Here is a 24,692-nt window from a genome sequence, read left to right as displayed (position 1 = left end):
GTTAAAATGTGACAAGTGGATGCGATTCTTTGGATTGCATCCAAATTCGGTTAAAATGTGAGGACTGGAGTGCCTTTTTCACGACTCCAGTTGAACTGCATCAAAACATGCCGTGACAGAACTAGTCCACATTGCACTACTTCCAATTTATTTTGCTGGGTTTTATAGTTCATTCTAAAGTCATTTGATAATTTAATTATATGTAGCATTTCTGAAGTAAATCGTCGTTTGTAATTGTTTTCTTGTGCCAATATGTCAACTTCATTAAAATTTGGCTTATGTCCCGTCAAAGTGCAATGTGCTGCTAAGGCCGTCTTTTGCTCCATGGGCTTGTCCGTTTTTTGATCCGACTTATGTCCGGAAAGTCTAGTTTTTAATTTTGTTTTTGTTGTACCAACATATACCTTTTGGCATATGTTGGCTCCGTCCCCCTTACATTTAATATTGTATACTACATTGCACTTGTTTTCCTTTTTTATCCTACATTTCGTTTTGCTAAATAAATTATTGACATTATTGTTGGTTCTTAATGCTAATTGGTGACGGTCCTTATTGTAAATATTGGAATTGCAGAATCTTACAGAGAGGCCAGGTACATATGTTATTGCTTTGTAAACTTTTTCCGCATTATCTTCTCATCTTCTATCTTCAGTTTCTCGATTTATTTTGGTGTGTTTCATTAAGTCTTCGACTGTTTTTGTGGAAAATCATTTTTGGCTAATATTTGATATATTTTCTGTTCATTTTCTTTGCGGAAACTTTGATCGTTACTCTATTAATAAAGTTTATAGCCGTATTTATTTCGACTCGTCTTGGGTGCTTGGAGTAGAAATTTATTAGTCGTCCTGTTGCTATGGGCTTTTGGTACCAGTTTAACAATATTTGATTTCTTTGACGAATTATTATTGCGTCCAAATACGGCAGTTTTTGATTTTCTATCCCAAATATCCCAAAATAAATAAAATGCATTTATTATTTGTGTAAAACAAGAACACAAAGAACTTTATTATATAAACACAAATTAAAAAAAAGTTTCCATTAAATTCAATCAAATTTGAGCTTACTTCCTCCGTTCTCGATTTACTCCAAGCGCATCTTATTGTTTTTATTAATTTTCTCGTTTAGAGTTAAGCTTGATGATCTGCAATTATTTGCAAGTGAAAAAGGAGAACCAAGGAGTCGAACCCACATAGTCTGATTTTCTTTCATCATCCTAAAGTTTGTTGCCTTCCATCACTTGTTCAGCTTTCGACATGAACTTCAACTCCACTACATTAAAAATTTCCGTCTCGTGAATTACCGCAAAAATGTTCGCAACTTAAGTTGTTATTTCTTTATTTTATAAATAATTCTTCGAAATGTATACACTCTTGCTTATCTTTTGAAGAAATGTGTAGGGATCAACCAACGGTTTTTTAGTAGGGATCTCTACAGCAACTGCTTATAAAATGTAACGAACGAAGTGCATTTTTCATAACTCTGTTGGACTACATCGAAAGATGTTGTGAAATCATAACTCCAATTGCACAACTTCCAAAATTTTTTGCTGGGTAAATTGTTAATTTTTCATGGTAAAGCCCTCGACACTGTTACCTCTTGTAGAGCCAGTTTGGTCTTCCGGCTGCTCATAGGGGGCCTCAGGGAGGTTCTCAACCCGCCGCTACCAGCTTAGGGTCTAACATGAAAACAAAGGAACATCACAAAAACATTACACTTACCTAACACAAACACAACGACGTACGGGATGCTGGATCCTTGGTGACCAGATCCTCACTTTGCCCACCCTTCCATGGTCCATACATCCCTTCAATACTTTATGGCAGTGTTCACCAGCGAGCCCGTACTGAGAGCAACTGAGCATACATTACCGTGTGTTTTAGATTGAAAGTTACGATAATTTGCTCTCAGTAGCAGCTCGCTGGTGAACACTGCTTTATGGACCCCTTGACCTCTTTCTGCTGCCTCAACTCCCCCCTTTCAACTGTTATCCACCATTAATAATACACTCACTCAAATTTCATCTTAGCATATGTCATTACACAAGTTTATTATATAAAAAAATAAATAAAGAATAAAAATTGTTCATGCTTCTAAACATAAGAGTATTTTACGGTCTTTATCATGCTGATCGAATAAAAAGGTAAAAAGGTTAACAAGACACTTTATACTAATATTTGTCTGAATCGAGACTCATACAACTATAGTTATGGGGGTTTAATAGGTCTATATTCTCGACCAAATTTTCTCTACCATTGACTTCCCTACCTAGATGAGCTCTTATATAACATTTAAATCTCGATTTGGGACACTTCAATATTCCCAGAGAAACATAAACAATACCCCTACCAACTAATTCTTTGTAAAGTCCCTTACAACTGTTACAAAAATCAAAAAAATGTGGTTCTTGAAAAATTGGTTATAAAAAAATACGTGTGACACTAATGAATAATGATCATAAAAAATATTAATAATATAACTTATAACCTAAAAATACGAAAATTTGAATGCCAAAAACAGATAACATATGTATAAGGGTAGTTGAAGAAAATCTCCCTTTTTGCGGAGAATTGATTTGCGCCTCAAGATATACTTTAAAACTCACGTTCTTTGCGGACGAGGTGGGTTTAGCACCGTTTGTCATATGCTAAGTTTACATTTACGAAATCCACTCGATTTCAACTGTCAATTCCATAGCTCAAACGTCAAATGAAATCTCATCTGGATTTCATTTGACGTTTAACCTATGGATTTGACAGTTGAAATCAAGTGGATTTCGTAAATGTAAACCAAGCAATACCTGGCAACACATGGGGAATAGTGCAGACACCCGTGTGTGGTTCTTGTTGTGTATGCCAATTTCTAACAATATACCAGTATAACGACTAGGTTTCCGTCACCACTGTGAGCCGTTTTTTAGAACTGGTTGTCTTTGCTGGAACAGGGTAATACCCATGGCACAATTAACCAGGTAGTGGCATCATAAAATTTTGAATATGTTATGTCAAAACTTTCTTTATGTTGTTGGAGAAATTACAACAAAAATAATTTTTTTATAAAGGGATTTGACTTTTCATATTCGATCAGCTGGTGTGATACCACTACCTGGTAGTTCTGCCATGGTAATACCCCAACTGCAACTTCTTCCAGCGATTGGCCAGCTTGTAAGCGTTTAACGCTGAACGCTCCTAATCGCTTTTGATTTCTTTCTTTTCAAAATCTGTGAAGACATTACCTTTAATTAATACATGTATACACACACACTACACTCTGATGATCCTACCTTTATGATGAAAACCTTTTTATTTAACTTATTTACACAGAGTTTGAACTGGCTTTAGACAGATTAAGGTTAATGCTCACGACCGCTTAGAAAATGAATCTTTGGTTTAAGCTTCCTGCGGATGAAATGTTGCTGTATTTATTGTTGTCACTTAATTTGTTTCTAAAAGCAACACTTTCGTTTGCACACAATGTTCATAATTGAACTTGCATTAATTTTTTATTATTTTAATTTCAACTTTATTTCACCGCAGATAGCTATTTTTACCAGGTTAATTATCGTTTATTAATGTTTTTATGTCCGCACCATTTCTTTCCACTCTATTATGGCTATTCATTCCCGAAATTTCTCCTAATTTCCACTCATTCTACATTCCAAAATTTTATTAAAAATGGAGTTTTTGATATTATACATTTGTCTCTTTTTTTTCAGCCAAATATGTGTTCAAAATCAATTTTTAAAATTTTGTTCTCTTGCCCTACATAAATCTTCAACTCAGTTTTGAAACTACATATTACATTTGACTTATGCTAAGTTTACATTTACGAAATCCACTCGATTTCAACTGTCAATTCCATAGCTCAAACGTCAAATGAAATCTCATCTGGATTTCATTTGACGTTTAACCTATGGATTTGACAGTTGAAATCGAGTGGATTTCGTAAATGTAAACCAAACATTACCCTGTACCATGGTGGAATAATAAGGTGTAAAGACAAAAACAGCTGATCTTCATACCATGCTGGGCATGTATTCCCAGCAAAAAGTTTGCATCCGCGGATGCAATTGAATCACTACAAGTGTACAGTACAAGTGCCGTTGGAGTACATCTATTTCTATGAATTCACTTATGAATTTTACAAGGGAGCGCGCAGCTAGGATGCACTCCATTTTGCTTCCACAGCACACAGCTAGGATGCACTCCATTTTCAATCCAAATCACAGCTTTTGATGTAGTGTTTTGGATTGAATTTAAAGACACTCTTTGGATTGCATTTTTAGTCAGTCTAAAGATGCAATAAAAATGCAAGCCATTGCGAAATATCCCAGAATAAATAAAATGCATTTATTATTTCTATAAAACAATAATGCAATGAACTTTATTATATAAACACAAATTAAAAAAAGTTTCCATTAAATTCAATCATATTTGAGTTTACTTCCTCCGTTCTCCATTTAATTCAAGCGCATCTGATTTTGCTTTATCATCCTAAAGGCCTGGGTACATAAGCTGCTTTGCCTGGTTGCCTTGCTTTTCTGCTTCATTTTTGACATAATAAAAATAAAAGAATAAAGGAGGCCGAGCAAATTTCGAACTGGATTGCCCTTTTCTTTTTTATTCTTTTATCAGAAGCAAGCAAGGCAACCAGGCGAGGCAGCTTATGTACGTAGGCCTTAAAGGTTTTTTATGTTGCCTTCCCATCACTAGTTCAGCTTTCGTCTTCCACCTGGACTCCACTCCATTAAAAATTTCCGTCTTGTGAATTACCGCAAAAATGTTCGCAACTTAAGTTTTTATTTATTTATTTATTTTATAACAAATTCTTTCCACTTTCTCTTATTTTTAGAATAACTAAATGTTTCGTCAGCGGCGGGTAGGGATCAACCAATTGTTTTTTTTTTTTTTGTAGGGATCTCAAAGGCAACTGCTTATAAATTGTATCCAACGGAGTGCATTTTTGTTTTCAACACATATCAATTATTATCTCTCATATTTTTTATAAAAAAAATGTATAAAATTTGTTAATCTTGCTGTCTGTGAAAAAATGATGGACAGCTGGGAGACAGCCGACAAATGTATGTATGTGTTAGTAAATCAGAGTTGTACACCAGACAAACTGTCTGGTGTAAACGCCTAGTAAAGTAATTATTATTAGCTGTGTTCCTTTACTTACCTGAGGTTACCATTTTTACCATTTTAACCTGCAAAGCGTTCCTTAACCCCAAAAAGTGGTAAAACTGGCAGCAATTTTTAAGAGAGTGAGAGAGAGCACATATGCCTTTCTCTTCTACCACAGGCTACCAGACAAATTTCTGCAGGTAAAACATGGTAGAACTGATTTTCGGCCTTTGTTTGACGATTATTTCACAATGAAGAAAAAATGGACGAAAAACAGAAGAAAAAGTCGAACGCTGACAAAACTAAATTAAAAACTGGGAAATAAATGACGAAAATTGTTTTTTATGTTTCTTTTTGGCATTGCTACCAGATCTACCATTATTCCGTTCCGTAAAAATGTTCATGAGAGAGCAATTTTGATACTTTTCTCTTTTACCACCTTTACCATTAAAAAAGTAAAGGAACGAAGCTATTATTTACTCTATTTGATAATTTTAACGCATAAGCAGTGAAGTTCTACATTCCATATGTTTTTGTAAAACGGACTAACTATGCAGATACATCTACCTTTATTATTGCACCATGCCATTTGACGTTTTAAGCCATGGTTGCAGGGTTGTATTTTCAGCGATTTTCATACCTGGTCTACCTCTACTTTATTGTACCATGAGTAAAAATTTTACCCACAGGTGTCAATACTTTTTAAGAAATTTTTCATAAATGGATTGATAATTTAACCCATTTTTACCTAATTTTGTAGTTTTCCAATGATATGTTTTTTAATCTTCAAGTACAATAGGTAATCATTTTTGGTACCTTTATGTAAAACCGTACGTCTGTTCGTTTAAAAAGTACGCTTGTTCAACAGCGCAACCCTGAAAGTGCAATTACGAATGAGAGTCAAAACGGAACACAGGTTTTTGAACAAACATTGTTTGCTCGTGTAAAAATCGTCTACCCGTAATGGCACAATTACCAAAGTAGATGCATAGGCGAATTGCTACAACCATGGCCCAATTATATAGGCCTTCTCTCAGCGAATTCAAACAAAAACACAGATTTGAAATGTCAAATTTCATAAACAGAGACCAAAAAATCGTTTTCGCCGTCATGTCAAAATAAGTTGTAAAAAAAATCCCCATACAAATTTTGAGTGTACAACAAGAAATTTTTCGTTTACGATGCATCTACCTGTTTCACTACAGTTTGACATTTCTCTACCTTTTTCAGTAGTCACACGCACAAATTTTGCGGTAAAGTAAATTGAGTTTTTGGGTGAGATCGAGGAGGAAACGTAGAGAGGGGCTCTTTCCTCTTCGTTCTCTCCCAAAAACTCAATTTTCTTTACCACAAATTTTGCGCGTGTGACTACTGAATTTTACAATTTTCACGGCAAATTCAATGACAAATATGAATTTGAGAGCTCAAATAGTAACCAGTTGTTTTTGGGAGGGAACCTATAATAATTGGACCATGGCTACAAAAAGCATGGCACACAGTCTATACAGTCGTACACCCAGCCCAAACTAGTTAGCCCTAACTATTTAGTTTGCTGTCAAATACATTATTGTGACATAAAATACAAAGGAAATCAAATCACAATAATGAACAATCTATTATGTTTGTTGTCAAAAGTTGTTAACAGAACTCTGAATGGTCGACCTTCTTTAAGGCCTGCGTACATAGGCTGCTCTGCCTGATTGCCTTGCTTTCCTACTTCATTTTTGACATAATAAAAATAAAAGAATAAAGAAGGCCTTTTCTTTTTTATTCTTTTATCAGAAGTAAGCTGCCTTGCCTGCTTACCTTGCTTACTTCTGATAAAAGAATAAAAAAGAAAAGGGCAACCCAGTTCGAAATTTCCTCGGCCTTCTTTATTCTTTTATTTTTATTATGTCAGAAATGAAGCAGGAAAGCAAGGCAACCAGGCAAGGCAGCTTATGTACGCAGGCCTTTAGGCCTTGGAATGGCACAATTAACAAGGTAGATGCGTCAGCCCGGAATGTAAAATGTCAAAATAGACTGGGGATTCGCCATGAATAATCAAAGCAAAAACAAGATGTGTGTTCCTGTACTTTTTCAATGGTAAAAGAGTGAATTGTGAAAAATGAGATACACATAAAACTTTATTCAAAAAGTACGGGAACGGAAAAATGGACAAACTTTCAAAAAAACCTGAAACAAATGCCAAAGTCGGCCTACAGGCCAGAACAGAATCAATCGTTGCTTGCTTTGCGTGCTTTCCAAATGTCAAATTATAAAGGAATTTCAGAGCCTGCTAGAGGGGAACGCAGGCGGATTTGCAAAGAGGCTTTGGTATTCCTTTATGATTTGGTCCTCCATCAAACGATTTCGAAGAAAAACAAAGATTTGAAATGTCAAAATTGATAAACAGAGGCGAAAATTTTTTTTCGCTGTGACGCAATGTTTTACTGGCGTATTTCTTTACTGTCGATTTAGGTAGATACTAGAGTTGTGCCAAAGGAACTATATAGTTCACTTCGCAGTTCCAATGGCCCACATTATTTCTTTGAACAAACTGCGTGTACTTAATATCACACGTTATATTTCATGATGTTACTCATACGTTTTGGAACTAGCACAAGGAACTAGATTACCCAACTCTAGTAGATACCATGGTACAATAAAGTAGAGGTAGGCCAGTAGTGCGATGCTCTACCTCATTTTTTGAGTTACCGACAAAAATTGGTAACTTAAAAACGCAAAATTATGAAAGAAAAGTTGAAATAAAAGTTGACAACACTGTTGCTATCGGTAGACCTTCACGAATACTTTTTATTGGTCGCTAACTTACCGAATAATACCGTTAGTTACCGAAATTATAACCATTTTAATTTTACCGACATTTGTCGGTAACTAAAAAAATGAGTTGGAGAATCGCACTACAGGTATGAAAATCGCTAAAAATACAACCCTGCAGCCATGGCTTAAAACGTCAAATGACATGGTACAATAGTAAAGGTAGATGTATCTGCATAGTTAGTCCGTTTTACAAAAACATACACATTTACAAAATTACCAAATAGAATAATAAATAATAATTACTTTATCTAGGCTCCAGAACAACAAAAGTTGTACCCAACCTTATGACAGTAATAAATGTCATTCTCTTATTTTCTACTTGACAAGTATTGCTGATGTAACATCGTGATTAATGGCATCCGATTTGCAGATACATTTCAGCTAGAAATTTAACAATATTTGTTAAATTTCCATTCCCGTACTTTTGGAACAATTTTCAATTAATGTCAATATTTGTTCTATCGCAAGTATTTATTACTATTAAAGATTAACAATTTAATTTTGCCATGCAAATAAAAATCATTTGACCTTGTTTTTAATGTTAAGATAGGTATAGTCATAGTACAATGATTAAAAGGTAGGACACAGCAAACATCTGATTACAATTTTTTCCTGAGGTCCTCCTATTGTGTCAAAACGGTTTTGACAGAGTTGACAAACGACGAAATAAATTTATTCAAAATCAAATTATATACGAACAAAAATAAATATATAAGATGTACAATATTGAAAACAAAAATTACTTCAACATTGTCGACGTGTACTTCCATAAAACAATTGGACCAGATGAGTGGAATATGATGTGGCTATGTGTTGTGATTGCAGCTTATCGATGTCCAAATTCCGTGTTGCGTCTGTTCGTCCTTTATTTGCAACGTTTAATCGAATACGTAGTACGTACCGTTGCTGCAACAAGATGGTGATCCGAGTCCATTTTAGCTCCTCGGAACGATGAATGTCGAGATGCTTAAATCTGGTACTGCTAACTACCATTTTTTGTCGCTGCGAAGTCTATCAACCTGATTCCTTTGTCAGAAGTTTCACTGGGAAGACTGAATTTTCGGACTGTTGGGCCAAAGTTATTCTCCTTTCCAATTTCGGCATTAAAATCGCATAAAATAAATGTAATGTCATGGGCAGGACAATAATCACGCGTTTTTTCTAAGCACTCATAAAATATATCTTTGGTCTGTTCCTAGTGTTCTGTGGATGCATGACCACAAATAGAACTGATGCTGAAAAATGTTGCTTCTATACAAATTGTAGCAAGCCTTTCAATCACTGGTATGAAGCTGGATACCAGTAGTGGAATTCTGTAACACATTTTTTTAGTTACCGACAAAAATCGGTAAAATAAAAACGCTGAATTATGAATGAAAAGTATCAATAAAAGTTGACAACACTGTTGCTATCGGTAGGACTTAGCGACAGCTTTCTTTTGGTTAGTACCTTACCGCAAATTTTCGTTAATGGCCGAAATTATAAGCATTTTAATTTCACCGATTTTTGTCGGTAAGTCAAAAAATTAGTTACAGAATTCCACTACAGATCCTTTTACATCAGACAAACTACAAATCCGCAACCAAACTCATGCGTTGTGCCATGGCATCTATAGTACAGAGCATCACCTTTATATCATGGTAGAACAAGAAAAGGTAGCAGCAATACCCAGCTGACTGAACTTGGCTGTAAAAAAAAACAAATTCCCATAAAGACTCTTTATATAAATGACATGTACCCCCTCCAGGTCCGAACGACGTGCCGCATACTAAAACACCGCTTATAGAAGCGGTACAACATTTGTTAATATGGTGTGGTATTTTGATAAGTTTCAAACAAATAAAGCCCTAATAAACGTGTGTTTTTTGATTTCAAAAACAAGAGAATGAAACAGTTTCTCCTTTTTCAATGAATTTCCAGCGACCTCAAACATATTTGCAGAAATTATACATTCTGCGAGAAATAATGCATTTGTGGAATGATATGGAAACATTCAAATTGAAAATTTAACGAGTTTTCATTTATGTTTTCCAAAATATTCAATAAAATATGGAAAAATATTAGTTTTTTTTTAAATTCCAATAATTTAAAGACATTTCCTTATTTTGTTTACATTTATATTTGACACTAACGTTACATACAAAAACAAATTCCTATTTGGTTGTTGTTGAGTTGTATTTGTTGTAGTACTTACTTTACCTGGTTTGTTCTACCATGCCTTTATATGTTGCTGTGACGCCTTTCCCAATCCTATCGGGCTTGTATTTGCCAAAGCGTAAACTTCACATTCCAGGTATAGATTCGCTGGTATATATTTGCGAGGTCGTTAACTTAAGAGGGGATTGTTTTCTGTCTCTTTGTTTTCCATAGTACGGTCTTTTGGTGGGATGGGTTATTAGCCCAATGTCCAACACAAGTTTTTAACGTTCTTATCAGTAAACATGTTAGCTCACTACACTTAACAGATGTTAACGGTAGCTCGCAAGGTGGCACCACGGTAAGCTTAGTTTCCATTGGGCGTTTTATATCCTCCGCCGTCTAGTTTTCTGAGCTAAAATCTGCAGGTACAGTTATATGGTACGTGGTCTTTATAAACAATTTTGGGTAGAATACAAAAATCCCAAATTACAAGGGCAAATTGGGCTAATAAATTAAAAATTCCTATACCAAAACGTAGACATACATTTATAAAATATTTCAATTTAAATATTTGACAATATTTCAAATAAACAAAACCTGTTGCATTTGTTATGATTCATTTGAAGTTATAAGCAAACCGGCATCAGAGTTGTTTTTTATAATTTCATGAACCTGCCCAACCTTCTAATAATTGAACCATGGGTATAGTGTTGCAGAAGTATTTTGTTGGAACAATTCACCGATGCATCTACCTTCATTATTGCATAATGTCAACAACAATAAAAAAAATGTTAACCCTGCTTTTGATAGAATAGGCCATAATAAGAAAAAAATTGTAATCAGCTGTTAGCTTTGGCCTACCTTACAATTATTCTACCATGGTAGACACATCCCAGCAAAAAAATTGGAAGTTGTGCAATTGGAGTTATGATTTCACAACATCTTTCGATGTAGTCCAACAGAGTTATGAAAAATGCAGTCCGTTCGATACATTTTATAAGCAGTTGCTTTAGAGATCCCTACAAAACAAAAACAGTAGTTTGATCCCTAAGCCGTCGCTGCCGACATAATTTCTTGAAAAGAGAAACAAGTGTGAATATATTTCGAAGAATTTGTTATAAAATAAAAAAATACAAACTAAACTTGCGAATATTTTTGTGGTAATTTACGAGACGGAAATTTTTAATGGAGTGGAGTTGGAGTCGAAAGCTGAACTAGTGATGGGAAGGCAACATAAAAAACCTTTAGGATGACGAAGCAAAATCAGTAGGGCTTGGATTAAATGGGGAACGGAAGAAGTACACTCAATTGTGATTGAATTTAATGGAAACTTTTTTAATTTGTGTTTATATAATAAAGTTCGTTGTATTCTTGTTATACACAAAAAATAAATGCATTTTATTTATTCTGGGATATTTCGCAATAGCTTGCAGTTTTACTGCATCTTTATACTATGTTTACATTTACGAAATCCACTCGATTTCATCTGTCAATTAATTTGGAAGTTGTGCAATTGGAGTTATGATTTCACAACATCTTTCGATGTAGTCCAACAGAGTTATGAAAAATGCACTCCGTTCGATACATTTTATAAGCAGTTGCTAGGTTCTAAGCAAATAACATCATCAAAAGTTTGGAGTTTCATCAAAAATTACCACAGTAATTCATGGTAGAACAAATATAAGGTAAAGTAAGTACTACACCAAATACAACTCGAACAACAACCACAAAGGAATTTGTTTTTGTTTGTAACGTTACTGCCAGTTGTATTTGTAAACAAAACATGGAAATGTCTATAAATTATTGGAATTTAAAAAAACTAATAACTTTTAACATTTGGTTGAATATTTTGGAAAACATGAATGAAAATTCGTTACATTTTCAATATTTATGTTTCCACACCTTTCCACTAAATGCATAAATTCTCGCAGAAATAGAATTCTTGCAGAAAAATTTGGGGTCGCTGGAAATTCATAGAAAAAGGAGAAGCTGTTTCAATGTTTTGTTTTAGAAATCAAAGAAGCACATGTTTATTAGGGCTTTATTTTTTTAAATTTTAACAAAAAGCGGGGATTTACTGCGCGGCTTATCGTTCGAACTTGGAGGAGGTTACATATCATTGATATGAAGAAGTCTTTCAGGGAAATGGTTTTTTCCGAATGATATATTTTTTTCCCAAAAAAATATATGTCCCTAATGTACATCGAAATAGAAATAAATGTATAAAATGTCATATGAAATTTGACACTAACGTTAGAACCCAGTTCAGTCAGCTGTGTATTGCTGCTACCTTTTCTTATTCTACCATGGCAGTAATTAAAGAATCTTAGCAGACATTCAAATGGTTTGGAAATTGCCCACAAAATTGTATAGGAGTTGCCCAAAGATTATTATGAAAAGTAAAAGAAATTCTATTCTCATATAGGTCTAAGGTCATGTTTATATTATAGGCTTTTGCAGGGTTAACCTTCTCAATGAGGATTTATTTGACGTATACGCAAAGGAATTGATATTTGAAACCCTTTGGGTTTGTTAAATCCGGTTATATATAAACGTACTATTATGCTTGGTTTACATTTACGAAATCCACTCGATTTCATCTGTCAATTCCTTTCTGTAGACGTTAAATGAAAAGTCATCTGAAATCGATTGGATTTCGTTTGACGTTTGAGCAGAAATTGATAGTTGAAATCGAGTGGATTTCGTAAGTGTAAACATAGTATTACACTGTAAAACTACCCAGCAAAAAATGTTGGAAGTTGTGCAATTGGAGTTATGATTTTTCAACATCTTTTGATGTAGTCCAACAGAGTTATGAAAAATGCACTCCGTTCGATACATTTTATAAGCAGTTGCTGTAGAGATCCCTACAGAAAAAAACCAGTTGGTTGGTCCCTACACATTTCTTCAAAAGACAAACAAATGTGTATACATTTCGGAGAATTTGTTATAAAATAAAGAAGTAAAAACTTAAGTTGCGAACATTTTTGCGGTAATTCACGAGACGGAAATTTTTAAGAGAGCGGAGTTGGAGTCCATATCGAAAGCTGAACTAATGATGGGAAGGCAACATAAAAAACCTTTTGGATGATAAAGCAAAATCAGATGCGCTTGGATTAAATTGAGAACGGAGGAAGTAAGATCAAATGTGATTGAATTTAATGGAAACTTTTTTTTTTAATTTGTGCTTATATAATAAATTTGTGTTAATATAATAAATATAATAAAGTTCTTGTTTTACACAAATGATAAATGCATTTTATTTATTTTGGAACATTTCGCAATGGCTTGCATTTTTATTGCATCTTTAGAGTGATTAAAAATGCAATCCGAAGAATGAATATAAATTCAATCCATAGCACTGCGCACTCTCTTGTAAAATTCATTCATAGGAAAAGATGTACTCCAACGGCAATTGTACTGTACACTTGTACTGATTAGACTGCATCCACGAATGCAAACTTTTCGCTGGGCTAAAATACTTATGCTTGGTTTACATTCGGCGTCGTTTCGCGATTTCGAAGGCGTTTCGTAATTTCGCGCGGAATCAAGCAACAGTTATCATGATTTTGCCTACAAAAATGAAATCATCTCATTTCGTGATTTCAGCGAAATCAACATCATGATGTACAACCCTGTTTCTCCCTAACAAAATTACCAAAAGTTGCAACAGTTTTAGTATCAAAATTTAGGTCTGTAAGATAACTCAAAAGTTTGTACAAATTTGTACAATCTTTTACAAAATGCTTTTCGACAACAAACTTGTTCAGTAAAAGACAAGTACTTATAAGTAGTTACAAGAATTATAACAACTAACAAATTTACAAAAAACAACATTGTTATTGAAAATTAATTGTCAAAGAAAGTATTGAATAATAGGGTCGTTCCAGTAATTTTTTCAGGAAAAACATAAATACATTTTGAAAATCCTCTAATGGGTACTTTACACGGTATGTTTTTTACATATGAGTTGTCACTTTGCATATACATTTTGTATGGGAGAAGTGACAACTCATATGTAAAAAACATATCGTGTAAAGTACCCATAATATAGAACAAATTTGAATCAAAATGTAAAAATAACGCATTCAGTAGTGCGATTCTCTAACTCATTTTTTGAGTTACCGACAAAAATCGGTAAAATTAAAACGCAAAATTATGAATGAAAAGTTCAAATAAAAATTGACAACTCTCTTGCTATCGGTAGAACTTTACGACTGCTTTTTATTAGAGTTGGGCAATTTCGTTCAATTGAACGATCCGGATCACTGTCCTCGTTCAAAAACGAATGTGTAACATCATAAAAGCCAACGTGTTAAATTAAGTATACGCAGTTTTGTCAAAGAAATTACCGGTGTCCATTGAACGAGATAGTGACCCGGATCGTTCAATTGAACGAGATTGCCCAACTCTACTTTTTATTCGTCGCTAACTTACCGAAAACATCGGTAATTACCGAAATTATAAGCATTTTAATTTTACCGACAATTGTCGGTAACGCAAAAAATGAGTTTGAGAATAGCACTACAGAACTCTCGTAGGTAATATTTATTACACGTTTAGGATTAAAAGCAGTATTTTATGGTAGCAAATTTCGATGTTTCAAATTTCATGAGTAGACCTTATTACCTTTTAAAAACTAAATTTACAAAAACTAAGAACACAGCTGACTGTCACCTCTACCTTATATGAATATGCCTTGGTTACAATGCTATTTTTCATTGTGTTGATGTACTTTTTTAATGCTAATGTTAGAAAAAAGAGCGAATTGTCAAAAATTGCTTCCACATACAAATATCCTAAAAAATACGGGAACGGAAAAATGACGGTAATTGCAAAATCTCCAGCAAAAATGTCAAAATTAACGTATCAGCTATCGTATTTAGATGCCAATGAACATGCTGCAAGTTTCTACTAGGCCAAAATTGTATGGCAGAAGACAGGAGAAGAGGGTGTTATTCGGGGCAATTTTTGTTTAAAGAGAAAGCTAGATTTCGGAGTACGGGAACGCATTTATAGCACTAAACGGGAAAACTGCTGCAAGTAGTAATATTTTGCAAGTTCTGAACACAACTTTTATCTATGAAAATTTATTATTATGATGCCTCAACGATAAAATCATCTTTAATTTTTTTATTTGTTAGTACTGTACACAATTAATACGATATATAGATAATTTTACGATAATTTTCGAAATAAAGTTGTAAAATTCTATATTGTCTGTCGTATATTTTTGAGGATTAATTCAATTTACAACAACTTGTTTTGATAAATCATGTTCGATCAGCTGCGCATATGCATCTACCTTGATATGTTTGAAACCACCAAAAAAGTGTAAACAGCTCAGTGTATTTCAGGATTTCGTGAAATCCAGTGGATTTTAGAGCACAAGTGTAAACTTGGCATTACAGATATTTGCTCGCAACATAGCATAAATAAAACATGAAACCATCACACAAAAACTTTTATGCATTTTTACTGCTTTTTTTTCCACTGAGAACTTTTTGCAAAACACTTGCTTATTTTACACAATGCCAAGGATAAAATCATGGCCCAATTATAAAGGTCCTCTCTCAAAAACAAATGATTTTGATTTGAGCTGTCAAAATTCATATTTGTCATTTGAATTCGCTGTGAGGTAGAGAAATGTCAAACTGTAGTGGAACACGTAGATGTATATCGAAAAAAGAAAACAAATCAACTTTATGTTGTACACGTAAAATGTCAACATTTGTTGTGTTTTGTATTAGAATTTAATTTACAATAACTTATTTTGGCAGTTAAAGATCGATCAGCTGGTATATTCTGTTACGCCAAACAAAAATAACTGCGTCAACACTTTTTCTCGGAAAATGTTATGTATGCATCTACCTTAATTGACAATAAAGAAATTCGCCTCAAACATATTCCGTGTCGGCCATGGCCCAATTACAGGTCCCCCAGCAAAATCAGATGATTTCGATTTTAGCTGTCAAAATTCATATTTGACATTTGAATTCGCTGTGAGGTATAGAAATGTCAAACTGTACAGAAACAGGTAGATGTATCTCTAAAAAAGGAAATAAATTAACTTAATGTTGTAGACGTAAAATGTCAACATTTGTTGTGTTTTGTATGAGAATTTAATTTACAATAACTTATTTTAGCAGTTGAAGTTCGATCACCTGGTATATTCGGTTTCTTCAAACAAAAATAAATCTTTTTCAACTTTTCCTCGGAAAATGTTTTGTATGTATCTACCTGAATTGACAGAAAAGAAATTCGCCTCAAACATTTTTTTCGCTTTTGTTTATGAATTTTGACATTTAAAATCTTTGTTTTTCTTTGAATTCGCTTGGTGGAGGACCGGTAATTGGGCCATGGTGTCGGCGAAAACAAATTTTTCGCCTTTGTTTATGAATTTTGACATTTCAAATCTTTGTTATTGTTTGAATTCGCTTGAGAGAGGACCTGTATAATTGGGCCACGGATAAATGAGGGAGACATTTTCCTCTTCATCATTTTTATAGTGCCTAATGCAATGCCTATTTTTTGGAGGTTGGCAACCCTGTGAATTTTGTTAACCGAACCGGGCGTCTCATATGTATCCGGTTTCTTTTCGTTTAGCGCCTACAAGGAGCAGCACGCCTTGAAAGTCGGCTGGTAAAAAAATAATCTCTCCAGCCACACGCAACATCTGGAACAAAGCTAAGGGGAAGTTTACACTATATGTAAATGTCATATGACATGAAATTTTCCAGCGTTAAATATTCAATAATATGTGAAATATTGGAGATTTTCCTTATGCCATTTATTCTGTGCGTCCACCCCAACAAAAATATAATAAAATTACTTCTCCACATTGCCTCCGTGGGTATATATGGAATGTTTTTATTTCGTGTCATATGACATTGATAGATAGTGCAAACTACCTCTAAGATGATTCACTTACTCTGCGTTCTGATTGGTTAAAAAAATTTACGGCGAAGTTCATATGGCGAGGCGCTTTGTTTACAAATACATATAAATGTAATACCCCGGTTACACTTAACCGGATTAACCCAGTGGGTTTGGGTTTCAAATGTCAATTCTATAGCGTAAACGTCAAATACATCCTCATGTAGTGGGTTAACCCGGCAAAAAACACTAATACAACTGTACTATAAAGACACCAATCAGCTGATTTGCCAAAACAGAACAATTTGTCCGGCATTAATGGAACCAAAGCAAGCAAAATATTATATTTTATTAAAAACTAGGGGACCCGGCGAACTTCGTCTCGCAGTTTGTTAGGTACAGAACTTGATGGCTGTGGTTCAAACCTATAATACTATTATTGCTTTCACCTTGTTCAATGACAAATATTTCTTTGTCTGTTTGGCGAAGAGAGAAGGTACTGTAAGGCAAAGTGATATATATTTACAGTGTTTTATTTAAAATATATTTTTTAAACAAAATAACACGTTTTGCGATGTAAATAAAAATTTTTGGTAGCACAGTTGAAGCAAAATAATATCATATCGCCCCTATTCGTTTCATAATCGATGGTTTTCTGCAATTCTTGTTTTCATCAATGAACACGATATTTCACTCAAGCAATTGAATACGAAGGAAGGAATGCGATCGTAGGAATTTGAATTTAATGCTGAATATAGTGTTTATTTAAATTTGCGTTTTAATCAATTAACCTATTTTGAGCAGAGGGATCCGATCGTTATCAGGTAACCACCTTCGTCTGTTTTTTTCTGACTTCTCTGTTTAACGTGATCTCCCGAATTCTACATGCATTGCAAGTTCGGAATTAGATGCAATGGCTCTGGTAACACGGACAAATGCGGTAATTGAATTTTGACTAAGACTGTACAATCCAGTACTTGGTACATTGATTCTTGTTAGCAGAGCTATTCTGTTAGTTGCTGTTCTTTGTGTGTTTCGGATGCTTGAAGTCTTGTCACACCAACACGTGACTGTTGTCGATTACTTGGTCAACCTATATTTAATTTCGACGTAAATAACATAGTCAAATTAATATCACAAACTAAATAACGTTGAGTAAGTATTTACCTACTTATGTCGGCCGATAAAGAATATTTGTCAGATAATTCGACCAAAAAGTCTCCAGTACCTCCGATTTCATGTTTTTTCTTTCCAATTTTGAATATCATCCTTTTTCCATGTACATACATACAGTGTACCAACAGTACCACTGGTACATATGTATTTGACCATTTGTAATGGCCTTCCAGCTCTGCGGGAACTAAACTGATTGAATTCATACTCCTTTTCAGTGGGGACATCATTATATATCTGGTATCAATATATATCTGGTACAGCTTAAATTTTATACCGCATAAATCTAATAAATCTTTCGGAGATGTTTTTACTTACAGTTTAAAAGTATGCATGTCACAACCATGTTTGTGGATTTGTACCTTTTTCCTCATAACTGTGGAAACCTCTTTCCGCGTTATCATCTTCATCTTTTCAGTCGGAATCTGACCGAAACCACCACTAATCTTTACAAACTCTAAACTAAGCCCTATCCTCTTAACCAATTTTGTCGCTGTTAATTTCCTAAAAAGACACTTGAAAATAAATGAAAATCGAGTTGATTGTGAATAAAAAATTCTATACAACTTTCAAAAATTGACAAAACATTTTCGCCAAAAACTGTCAAAATAAGTTTCAAGGTATACTCCAAACGCGAAGCTCGATAGCAATTTGTGGAAAAATTGACATTCTTGAAAAAATATTTTTGCAAATTTTTCGCCAATTTTCGCGATTTTTTTAGGTTTTATCCTTTTCTGCTATGAGACCATTCCGAATTGTCAAAATCTGTTCAGCCGCTCTTGAGTTATAAGCGTACCCAGCAAAAAGTTTGCATCCGCGGATGCAGTTGAATCACTACAAGTGTACGGTACATTTGCTGTGGAGTACATCTTTTCCTATGAATTCACTTATGAATTTTACAAGAGAGCGCGCGGCTAGGATGCACTCCATTTTGCTTCCACAGCACACAGCTAGGATGCACTCAATTTTCGAACCAAATCACGGCTTAAGATGTAGTGCTTTGGATTGAATTTATATGCATTCTTAGGATTGCATTTTTAGTCAGTCTAAAGATGCAATTAAAATGCAAGCCATTGCGAAATATCCCAAAATAAATAAAATGCATTTATTACTTGTGTACAACAAGAACACAAAGAACTTTATTTTATAAACACAAATTAAAAACAGTTTCCATAAAATTCATTCACATTTAAGCTTACTTCCTTCGTTCTCGATTTACTCCAAGCGCATCTGATTTTCTTTCATCATCCTAAAGTTTTTTATGTTGCCTTCCATCACTAGTTCAGCTTTCGACATGGACTCCAACTCCACTACATTACAAATTTCCGTCTCGTGAATTACCGCAAAAATGTTCGCAACTTAAGTTATTATTTCTTTATTTTATAACAAATTTTTCGAAATGTATACACTCTTGTTTATCTTTTGCAGAAATGTGTGGGGATCAACCAACTGTTTTTTTCTGTAGGGAACTCTACAGCAACTGCTTATAAAATGTATCGAACGGAGTGCATTTTTCATAACTCTGTTGGACTACATCGAAAGATGTTGTGAAATCATTACTCCAATTGCACAACTTCCAAAATTGTTTTCTGGGTAGTAACTAACATCATCCTTTTTTATATATAGATAAAAAATACCACAAAAAAAGAAATTTTCCATTTTTTCAACTTTGTCCTCCAAAAAATCAAACAATTACGCTTGTTATTTCCGCAATAAAATTGTTTTCAATTTGCACAAACATAAATCATCAAATAAATAAAAACAGATGATTTATTGTTTTCAGGAAGAAGAAGAGTTGCAAGTGCTTGCAAGAAAAAATTTGCCCAGCAAGAACTTGCAAACTCTCAGTAAAAGAATTGTCAAACTGTCTCTCCCCAGCAAAAAGTTTGGATCCGCGGATGCAGTTGAATCACTACAAGTGTACGGTACATTTCCCGTTGGAGTACATCTTTTCCTATGAATTCACTTATGAATTTTACAAGAGAGCGCTAGGATGCACTCCATTTTGCTTCCACAGCACACAGCTTGGATGCACTCCATTTTCGATCGAAATCACAGCTTTTGATGTAGTGTTTTGAATTGAATTAAAAGGCACTCTTCGGATTGCATTTTTAATCAGTCTAAAGATGCAATTAAAATGCAAGCCATTGCGAAATATCCCAAAATAAATAAAATGCATTTATTATTTGTGTAAAACAAGAACACAAAGAACTTTATTATATAAACACAAATTAAAACAAGTAGGAAAAGCGTTAAGTTCGGTCGGGCCGAATTTTTTATACCCTCCACCACAAATTTCAGCCATTTCGGTGGATTAATGCGGCCACAACCTTCAAAATACCGAAAATCGGAAAGTACAGTTCTATGGGGGCTATATGATGGCGTGGATCTAAATCGATTTTCAAAATACCGAAAATCGGGAGATAACGTCCTATGGGGGCTATATCAAAACGTGGATCTATATAAACACTTTACGGTGGAAATTTTTCTTAGCCTCTGGAAACACAAAATACAAAGTTACAACCGATTCTGTTGTCAAATGGGACTAACACATTCAAAATATATCAAAATGACGCGTACTTTATATGGGGCGTTATATGGGGGCTATACCAAAACATGGACCTATATAAACCAACTTTGGTAGGCATGTTTTTTGGCCTCTGGAGACACAAAATACCAATTTACAACCAATTCGGTGGTAAAATGGGACAAATATCTTAAAAATTCCTTAAAAGGACGACGCGTCACGCGTCATTTTGTATGGGGGCTACACGAAAGCGTGAACCTACATAGCCCGCTTTCAACACCAAAAGTTCTACGTACATATAATAGATTTTCCCAAAATTTCATCCACCTATGTACGTCAATCAGTTCGGACGCTAGAGTGATTTCCACAGACGAACGGACATGGCTACGTAGTTACAAACGTAGTGACTAACTTAATATACCCCCATCCTATGGTGGAGGGTATAAAAAGTTTTTCAATAAACTCAATCACATTTGAGCTTACTTCCTCCGTTCTCGATTTAATCCAAGCGCATCTGATTTTCTTTAAACATCCGAATGTTTTTTATGTTGCCTTCCCATCACTAGTTCAGCTTTCGACATGGACTCCAACTCCACTCCATTAAAAATGTTTGCAACTTAAGTTTTTATTTCTTTCTTTTTTATAACTAATTCTTCGAAATGTATACACTCTTGTTTATCTTTTGAAGAAATGTGTAGGGATCAACCAACTGTTTTTTCTGTAGGGATCTCTACAGCAACTGCTTATAAAATGTATCGAACGGAGTGAATTTTTAATAACTCTGTTGGACTACATCGAAGGATGTTGTGAAATCATAACTCCAATTGCACAACTTCCAAAATTTTTTGCTGGGCCTCAATTCGCTTTTTTTCTGAATTTTTGTGTTAGTCTAAAGCCACACGTTGAAACTTTCATACGAAACTTCCACAGCTTTTTGGAGATAGTGGAAGTGAATGAGCTCCTCCACCTCCGCTCTCTCCCAAAAGCTTTGAAAGTTTCGTATGAAAGTTTCAACGTGTGGCTTTAGAGTTAACAGACAATTCGTACAATTTGTTGCAAATTTTAGGGTAACCTGACAGATCTATAATTGGGCCATGATGCACTGTGACAACACAACATATGTAAAATAACATGTCGTGTAAAATACCCATTACATGTTATCAGTTTAACCATACATACCATATGTTATCGATATAAGAAGAAGCAAACTCTCAATAAGAAAAGTCAAGTCCCTCAACTGCATTCAACTGGGAATAAGGATGTTTTTTAAAATGCAAGTTAATAAGAAAATTGTTTTTTATTTACTAACATATTTTACAGATTTTATCTAGCAAATGGTATATTGCTGTTCTTTCTGGTTGTTTTTGGGCTGGCATTATATTGTTTGCGGCAATACTTGCGGTCGAGAAAATCGAAACTGGGTGATCGAAATGAGAATTTTGTGAATGTTGGCATATTTCATCCATATTGTAATGCTGGTGGTGGTGGAGAGCGGGTTTTATGGTGTGCAGTCAGATCTTTGCAGGTAAGGCCTCTGAACTACAGTGACTCACAAACTGGGCACATTAAATATGCTGATATGTATCTATTCAGTTAATAATACTTCTAAAAAAAATGGGCTTAAATGTCGTTTAGTGGCTCCTCTCGGATCGGTCTGAAATTTCGGCGTTGTGTAAAATAAATAGATAGCCCTTGGCACCCTGAATACAACGATATATAATTTTCCGGGGGAAGTCCATACTTCTCGAGATATGGCTCTTGACATTTAGGAAATTTTGTACTGTAACACCATTATGTTGTTTGTGGGCAACTCTCGGATCGGGCTGAAATTTTTACAGAAGATAGACCTTGTCAACGAGTGAATACAACGAGTCCATACTTCCCGAGATATGGGTCTATACATACTAGATATGGGTCTATATATACTCACCATAACTACTTCAAAAATGATTTGTATCGAGCGTACAACATCTGCTTAATAGATTAATGTCGAAAAACCCACAAAAAATAATTGTTTGTATCCGAAAATAACGAAAGTCTGGGTAAAACTCGTAAAAACCGATTTTGAGCTATATCTCAAAAACAAGAGCTGATGGAGAAAACCCGGTACCGGATTTGCAAATAACTCGCCGATATCATCTAGAAACAACTGCAACTTCGTCTGAAACATTCAACTTTTTTAATTTTGTTGAGCAGTGTTATCTTATTATGCAAAAATAGGCTTCGGAAAAGAAACCAATTTCCAAAACAACATAAGATCCAACCAATTTAGCGAATTAACCCAGATATGGCCATTGCTTGATCGTGATCATTTTAAAAGTATTTTTATATTATTTTAGAAGCAAACGTGAAATAATAACAGTATGTTTATATGTTTTTCAATTTTTTTTTTGAAAAAAGTGGTTTTTTGAGGCCTCTTTTGGACACAGGTTTTTATCATATAACTGGGAGTTATGGGACACAAAACATTTGACATATAGTCCAAAGACACCTTTTTGGCATCTAGTTAACGTTTTTTCATAGTAGGCTCCACATCGTGTTTGTTTTCGTTATAAAACTACCCAATAAATAATCGGTCATAACGCTAATCATTGTTAAAACTAAGCGATAGGTAGCAACTTCGATGAACTAGACCTCAAAACTCAAAAATAGTAGCTCAAAATATTGGAATCACATAATATCCCAAGAGCTACAGATGTATACTGAGTATATCAACAAAATAAACGGTACTTTGATAAAAATAACATATCAAATTAGCAAGAATTTTGTGTGTCCTATATATAGGACGTTGTGCATATCTGGGTTAAAAAAAAAAAAACAAAATTTTTGTCTGAAAATTGATAAAATTTGTAATATAGATCTTATAGCTTTCTTCCTGGAAGGCACGTAGCCAAAGTAAGAAAAATTTTGGAAGAAGATTTTTTCATCTTGCCACTAATGCCAATTATGTTAATGTACGTGGTCAGATAACAGAGTTATACGCTAATATATCCATAGAAACCCTATTATAGGGCACATTTAGTCAGCGTCCCACCATTTATAGTCTGGCACTAGATGGCAGCTGATTTTAATACTGAATAATCTTAAACCCATGACCTACTTTGAAAATTATTCCTGAGATGGGCATCATGACTAAAAGGTAGGTCAAATTTAAGTATATGATCGAATTGGCTATACAAAATACACTAAGAAAATATTCCGCTAACTGGAATTACACAACACAAACACTATTTTTAATGAAAATTAAGCTATTACCTTCTCCTTCAAAATCCACTATAATATTTTGGTATACCTATTAGTTTCGCGATATTTTGTATATCACCAATATTTTTGAAAATTTAACATAGCTGAAGCCAAGGTTTACCCATTTAGAAAACGCGACTTGTGATTGTATATTATACAAATTAAATATTTTTGATTTGTGGGTAAACCACACTTCTCTCGATTTTCCTGTCAAAGTAAAAGTAGAAGCAAACTAAATAAGGATCATCTCACTAATGTATTACTTTTCAAAATTTCATCTGCTTCTACCATTAAATTATGCTGACATTTTGAAGCCAGATTTACAGTGTTTTTTGAAATTTTCTTCTAATTTCATTCCGCAAACAGGTTTTTCAAAAAGTCATATATAGGATTGTAGTACTTGCGATTCTGAGTTATTTGATATATGTGTCGTGAATGTAGCCTACACAGCTTCACAGAAATCTGCATCCAAATACGAAAATTTTGTGCGAACATTTTTCAAAAAATCATATTTTTCGGGCCTAATTTTTACAATTGTCATTCGATTTCCTCGTACTCTATTGCACATTTTAGATTTTTACGTTCCGGATGCAATAAATCATTCCTCGTGAAAATCCATCTAAAACGCGAATTACGAGAAATTCTAAAGTAGAAAAATCACCTAAAATTGTTTTTGAAAATATCGCGTATTTTTTTTTTTTATTTATTTTATTTATTTATTTGCTTTGCAATTGAAGCCAATTTTGAGGCCAATTTATATAATTACAAAGAATCCACCTAGATATCATAGC

The 24,692-nt window shown here is 34.1% G+C and overlaps 1 protein-coding gene across 1 annotated transcript in view; it reads left to right on the top strand.

Annotated features, from left to right (window-relative positions):
• The first annotated feature begins 21,810 nt into the window (after nucleotides 1-21,810).
• Nucleotides 21,811-24,692, top strand: part of Alg11 (ALG11 alpha-1,2-mannosyltransferase) — a 93,568-nt gene continuing 90,686 nt past the window's right edge. The window contains exons 1-2 of the mRNA XM_073986998.1: nucleotides 21,811-21,931; nucleotides 21,979-22,183. Of these exons, the coding sequence (XP_073843099.1) occupies nucleotides 21,918-21,931; nucleotides 21,979-22,183 (219 nt within the window). The 5' untranslated portion in view covers nucleotides 21,811-21,917. The remainder of the gene's footprint in view (nucleotides 21,932-21,978; nucleotides 22,184-24,692) is intronic.

The sequence above is a fragment of the Musca autumnalis genome, unplaced genomic scaffold (genome assembly GCF_047663935.1).
Source record: "Musca autumnalis isolate F117 unplaced genomic scaffold, ASM4766393v1 scaffold_4, whole genome shotgun sequence".
NCBI lineage: Eukaryota > Metazoa > Arthropoda > Insecta > Diptera > Muscidae > Musca > Musca autumnalis.
Note: the sequence above shows the minus strand (reverse complement) of the source record. Positions and strands in the feature narration are given on the sequence as shown.